The sequence below is a fragment of the Mandrillus leucophaeus genome, unplaced genomic scaffold (genome assembly GCF_000951045.1).
Source record: "Mandrillus leucophaeus isolate KB7577 unplaced genomic scaffold, Mleu.le_1.0 Scaffold168, whole genome shotgun sequence".
In the NCBI taxonomy this organism is placed as follows: Eukaryota; Metazoa; Chordata; class Mammalia; order Primates; family Cercopithecidae; genus Mandrillus; species Mandrillus leucophaeus.
In genome coordinates this window covers 610510-617481 of record NW_012101676.1, presented here as the reverse complement: position 1 = coordinate 617481, position 6972 = coordinate 610510, and the positions used below count along the sequence as shown (strand labels likewise).

Here is a 6972-nt window from a genome sequence, read left to right as displayed (position 1 = left end):
AGCTGATGAGCTTTAAAAAAATCGCAAAAAAATCTCATAATGCTTTCAGAAAGTTTACGAATTTGTGTTGGGCGGCATTCAAAGCCGTCCTGTGCCACGTGCGGGCCGGGGTTGGAAAAGCTTGAAGTAGACTGTCCATCATAGTCAGTAGAAGAGTATTAAAAAACATAGTTTAAAAAAAAGCTTTACTAGCATTTAATTTATATTAAATATAGGTGGCATTATCCTCAGATTATTTCAACATGGAAGGTTTGTTACATGTATAAGCTGTTTTGGAAATAGCCTGGAGAATCCAGAAACCCTGGGTTGTATAACAACAGTTGTTCTGCCACCCATAGCTATTAGCCATGCTTGATTCCCTTCACTTTTCCTGGCCTCACTTTCCACATCTTTTAACATTTGTATATTCCACAAGATGTCTATTCAATTAAAATCTCAAGTCAAACCTTTTAAAAATCTGGTTACAACCTAGCAGAAAGGATTTCTCATTCTAAAAGTTGCTTCTTTCTATAACTTATGTGTCAACTAAACTGACTTAAATAGGGTTCATAATCCGAAATTATGGTTCAGAATAGTGGTTCTCAAAGTGTGGTCCCCAGACCAGCAGCCTCAGCATCACTTGGGTTTGAGAACCACTGGTTTAATATTATCTGAGCTAAAACTTTTAATTAAAAATATTTTATATATCTTTTACCACTGACTTTTAATACCTTTTGAAGCTATTTTGAAATGGCCATTTCTATGTGGGTGACATTTGCCCTTACAGTAGTTAATTTTCATTTCAAAAAATTATGAGAAATTAACTCAAAATTGATCAGTGACTTAAATATAAGCTAAAACTATAAAACTATTAGAAAAAATCCACAGGTATAAATATTCTTGACCTTGGATTAGGCAATTCTTTCTTACATATGATACCAAAAGTACATGCAACCAAAGAAAAAATAAATTGTATATCATCAACATTTAAAACATTTGTGCTTCAAAGTATACTACAAAGAATGTAAAATGATGAGGCATAGGATGGGGGAAAGTATTTGTAAATCATTTATATAATGTTTAGAATCCAGAATATGTAGAGGATCTTTATAATTCATGTGATAACCTGATTTTTAGGAATGAGCAGGCTGGGCACCGTGGCTCACGCCTGTAATCTCAGCAGTTTGGGAGGCCGAGGCGGGTGGGTCACGAGGTCAGGAGATCAAGACCATCCCGGCTAACATGGTGAAACCCCGTCTTTACTAAAAATACAAAAAATACAAAAAAACAAAAATTTGCTGGATGTGGTGGCGGGCGCCTGTAGTCCCAGCTACTCGGGAGACTGAGGCAGGAGAATGGCATAAAACTGGGAGGCGGAGCTTGCAGTGAGCCGAGATTGCGCCACTGCACTGTAGCCTAGGTGGCAGAGCGAGATTCTGTCTCAAAAAAAAAAAAAAAAAAAAAGTGAGCAGAAGATCTGAACAGACATTTCTCCAAAGAGATACAGAAATGGGTAATAAGATGAAAAGATGTTCAACATCATTAGTCATCAGGGGAATGCAAGTCAATACTACAATGGGATACCATTTCATACTCACTAGAATTGCTATAATCAGAAACAGGAACAATAACAAGTGTTGGCTAGGACATGGATAAATTGGAACCTTCATACATTGCAGGTGGGATGTAAAATATGCAGCCACTTTGGAAAACAGTCTAGCTGTTCTTCCAAAAGTTAAACATAGAGTTACTATATAATCCAGCAATTCCTTTCCTAGATATATTCCCAATAGAACTGAACATATATATCCATGCTAAAACTTGTACACACACGTTCATAGTGATGTTATACATAAAAGTCAAAAAATGGAAACAGTCCAAACGTCCGTTAACTAATGAATGGATAAGCAAAATGTTGTAGATGTATTATTTAGCCTTAAACAGTAATGAAATATTGATACATACTACTGCATGGATGAACCTTGAAAGCATTATGCTAAGTGAAAGAGACCAGACCCAAAAGGCTACATATTGTGTAATTTCCTTAACATGAAATGTCCGGAATTGGCAAATCCATAGAGACAAAATAGATTAATGGTTGCCAGGGACTGGGGAAAGGGAAGGGAGGCATGGAGAGCTGCTAACAGGCCCCATATTTCTTTATTGGGATGATGAAAATGTTCTGGAATTACATACTGGGGATGGTTGCACAGCCTTGTGAATATACTAAAAACCACTGAATTACGTACCTTGAAAAGTTAAATTGTATAGTATACAAACTATAGCTCAAAACTAATTTTGTTAGTACTTAAAATATGTAAATAATTTTTAAAGGTTGTGAGAAGCCACATATGTATGGTATTATGCTGAGAAAAAGATTAAGCTGAAAATTTATTTTTTTATTTTTATTTTTATTTATTTATTTTTTGAGATGGAGTCTGGCTGTGTCACCCAGGCCGGAGTGCAGTGGCGCAATCTCAGCCTACTGCAACCTCTGCCTCCCAGGTTCAGGCAGTTCCCCTGCCTCAGCCTCCCGAGTAGCTGGGATTACAGGTGCCTGCCATCATGCCTGGCTAATTTTTTTGTATTTTTAGTAGAGACGGGGTTTCACCATATTAGCCAGGATGGTCTCGATCTCCTGACCTCGTGATCCACCCGCCTCAGCCTCCCAAAGTGCTGAGATTATAGGCGTGAGCCACTGTGCCCGGCCTAACCTGAAAATTTCTTAGGAATTTGCTGGTGAACTTAAAATGTACAGGTCTTAAAGAAAATATATATTTGCTTTAAAGAAAATACATTTCTTAGATACTAGCAATACTACATTTCTTGGGTAATTAGCCCTCCTCCACCTCCCACCCCTCAAATTGCCTAAAATATTGACTTGATTTGAATGATACTTCCAAGAATCCTTGCCAGATTCTTTAGTAATTATTAGATTTACAGTATATCTATATGGTAGTTTCATTTCTCCATGCTTCTGTCCAAGTCAAAATGTAGAGATGAATCTTGAAATTTTACCTTTTTTTTTTTGAGATGGAGTCTTGCTCTGTTGCCCAGGCTGGAGTGCGGTGGCGTGATCTTGGCTCACTGTGAGCTCTGCCTTCCGGGTTCACGCCATTCTCCTGCCTTACCCTCCCAAGTAGCCGGGACTACAGGCGCTTGCCACCATGCCTGGCTAATTTTTTGTATTTTTTAGTACAGACAGGGTTTCACCGCGTTAGCCAGGATGGTCTCAATCTCCTGACCTCGTGATCTGCCCACCTCAGCCTCCCAAAGTGCTGGGATTACAGGCATGAGCCACTACACCCAGCTGAAATTTAAATTTAAAATTGTGTAATTTCCTTAACATGAAATGTCCAGAATTGGCAAATCCATACAGACAGAAAATACATTAATGGTTACCAGGGACTGGGGAAAGGGAAGGGAGGCATGGAGAGCTGCCATTAGAAGAAATTTATTTTTATTCTTCCCAAATAAAAATTACGTTTTTATTTGGGAAGAAAGAATTGCAGTTTGAGGACCAGGTGGTCTTTGGTATGTCCAAAGAACAAAGAGAAAGTTTTTTTTATCAAAAGGAGAAATGTTATGTAGTGCTCTTTGAGAAAGTTCACTGAAACTAGTGAGGTTCTGGGAAGCTGGCAAGTTCTAATTGGTGGGTAGCTGTGGTGGCCAGAATTAGTCCTATGTTTGCAGCAAGTTATCTCAGCAGCTATAAATAAAATTGGCCTCAGGTTATAGCAGCCAGTTTCAGCAGCCACTCTTTAAGCAATGTTGTGCGTCCTGAGTGCCTCCCCACCAACACACACCAGCTTCTTGACTCTGTTTTAGTTGGGTGTGAGAAGAATGACTCAATTTGTATGATCAGCTTTTACTCTTCTGTTTCACTTTGCTTTGATATCTTTTTTTTCTGTCTTTCATTTTTTTCCCTCAACATTTCGTTATGAAAATTTTCAAACATGCAGCAAGGTTTAAAGAATTTTATGGTGAATGTTACTCCTGCTACCTAGATTCCACCATTAACCTTTTTCTATAGTTGCTTTATCATGTACTTATCCATTTACCTATCTCTCAATCCATCTATCAAGCCATCTTTTTTTTAGAGGGACAGAGTCTCACTGTCAACCAGGTTGGAGTGCAGTGGCATGATCTCAGCTCACTGCAACCTCTGCCTTCTGGGTTCAAGCGATTCTCATGCCTCAGCCTCCTGAGTAGCTTGAATTACAGGTATGCACCACCATGCCCTGCTAGTTTTTATATTTTTAGTAGCGACAGGGTTTCAGCATGTTGACCAAGCTGGTCTCAAACTCTGGACCTCAAGTAATCCACCTGTCTTGGCCTTCCAAAGTGTTGGAATTACAGGTGTGAGCCACAGCGCCCGGCCAAAGCCGTCTTATTTTATGTATTTTAAGCTAAATTACAGCTATTATACTTTCCCTGAAATACCAGCTTGCATATCAATTATACAGTTCAATATTTGTTTATAGTTCTTTTGAGATAAAATTACAAAGCAGAAATCTCAGTGTACGTTTGCTGAGTTTTCACAAATGCATACACTTGTGTGACTCAAACCCCTGCCAAGATATAGAACATTTATCATCGCCCCAGAAAATTCTCTCGTGTCCTTTTCCATTCATTCCCTACCCCCCATCCCCAAGAAGCGACCTCAGTTCTGATGGTTTTCTACTATAAATTAGTTTTGTCTGTTTGAGAACTTTGTGTAAAGAAAACAGTGCATAATGTACTGCTTTACGTAAGGCTTCTTTCACTCAGCATAATTGGGATTCTTTTTTATTGCTGGATAGTACTTCATTGTGTAAGTATGCCACATTTTGCTTGTCCATTTTACTGATGGGTGTCTGGTTTGTTTCTTATTTTTCGGTATTATGAATAAAGCTGTGGCAAAGAAAAGAAAGGTTTAATTTGAAGAATGAGAGTCTCCTCTAAATTACCAGGTCCAGAGAGGCGTGGGAGTGAAACAGCAGTCACATCTCCTTTACCTTCTTGGGCTAAGTAATCATATCTTGAAACTTGCTTGCTATTGCCACAAGTAGCTGTAAATTAATCTAACAACGTCACCATCTGGATACTATAACCCATACAATGTAGCCAATCACTAATCAACATTATTTTCGTAAACCAGTGAGAATTTCTGACAGACAGCTTTGTACCAGCCCACTGCCTGCCCCACTTTTTTGCCTTTAAGGATCTGCTTGAAACAAAGGCCAAAGGGAGCGCCTGCTCAGGGTTATGAAGTCTGAGTCTTCTGGGCAGGCAGCCATCCTCATTTTGGCTCAAGTAACCTTTGTAGAATTATATTTTATGCCTCAATTCCTTCCTTTAGGTCGACAGCTGCTATGAACATTCTTATACAAATCTTTTTGTAGTCATATGTTTTCATTTCTCTTGAGTAAAAATTTTTGAGTGGAATTGCTGGGTCATAAAAGGTACATGTTAATTTTATGAAACTGCAAGACTTTTCTCCCAAAATGTATCATTTTACACTCCCATCAGCAATGTGTGAGGACTCTGGTTGCTCTACATCTTTGCTGACATTATGTGTTGTTGGTCTTTTTAATTTTACACATTCTGATGGGTATATGGTGGTTTCTGCCTTGCATTTTAATTGACTATTGCATACCTTTCTTCTACACTTGATACTGAGCTCCATGAAAATCAGGACAATCACTTGTACCCCCCTCTAGTGCCTGTCACTGTTCTTTCAGTGTCGTGGTTGTGAAATCAATGTGAAATGAGGGCAATAACTTAATGTTTTGACATCTAGTTTTGGGAATTTGATGTGAAAAAAATTGAAACCTTGAAAATATATATAGATAAATTTGACCAGAAATGTTATTGAATAGTTATACTTTATTGGAATTAAGAATTATTTCTGGCCTGGCATGGTGGCTTATGCTAGTAATCCCAGCATTTTGGGAGGCCAAAGTGAGAGGATCACTTGAGCTCAGGAGGTTGAGTCCAGCCTGAGCAACATAGGGAGATCCCATCTTTACAAAAAATTTCGTACTCAGTTGGGTGTGGTGGCACAAGCCTGTAGTACCAGCGAGGCTGAGGTGGGAGGATCACTTGTGCCAGAGAAGTCAAGGCTATAGTGAGCCGTGATTGTGCTACTGCATTCCAGCCTGGGCAACAGAGCAAGACGTATCTCAAAAAATATATATATATTTCTTATACCAAGAACATATTTACACTGCCAATTTTTCCTAGGTATAAATGATGCAAAATGTGCACCTGGCTCCAGAGACAGATGAAGATGATCTTTATTCCGGCTATAATGACTACAATCCAATCTATGATGTCGAGGTAACAAAAACTAGTTGTTTTTTTACATTGGTCTTGGTTAACCAGGTGGTTTATGAAGACTGTGAATTTGAGAGTTCTACTTTATTATGCTTTAGATTAAATAAGCTGATTCAAAAACCTAGAAAAGTGCTATTACAGAAGATTCTACTGACTTCCACCAAAAATAATAATTGCAGCAGAAGGAAAGATCATGAGACAGGTTACAAAAATGAATTAAGATGAATTATATATACTTGTATTCTTCAGCACTAGCTGTCCAAATGTGTAAAAGACTTCGATCACCTGAAGGTATTTAAAATTAGGGTTTTAAAAAAAATTCTAAAGTTGAAATGTCTTGTTTTTTTTTTGTTTCTTTGTTTTTTAATTTTTGTGAGTACATAGTAGGTGCATATATTTATGGGGAATATGGGATATTTTGATACAGGCATACAGTGTGTAATAATCACATAAGGGTAAATAGGGTTTCTGTTACATCAAGCATTTATCCTTTGTGTTTCAAACAATTTGATTATATTCTTTTAGTTTTTTTTTTTATTATTATTATACTTTAAGTTCTAGGGTACATGTGCATAATGTGCAGGTTTGTTACATATGTATACTTGTGCCATGTTGGTGTGCTGCACCCATCAACTCGTCAGCACCCATCAACTCGTCATTTACATCAGGTATAAC

At 38.0% G+C, this 6972-nt stretch overlaps 1 protein-coding gene across 2 annotated transcripts in view; it reads left to right on the top strand.

The window, feature by feature from the left end:
- Positions 1–4857: 4857 nt before the first annotated feature.
- IFT88 (intraflagellar transport 88) overlaps positions 4858–6972 on the top strand; it is a 116787-nt gene continuing 114672 nt past the window's right edge. The window contains exons 1-2 of one of the 2 annotated variants that reach the window (XM_011976522.1): positions 4858–4989; positions 6205–6300. In XM_011976522.1, coding sequence (XP_011831912.1) covers positions 6211–6300 — 90 coding nt within the window. In that variant the 5' untranslated portion in view covers positions 4858–4989; positions 6205–6210. Of the gene's footprint in view, positions 4990–6202; positions 6301–6972 lie in introns of those variants that run through there. The other variant, XM_011976523.1, reaches the window with a different exon arrangement.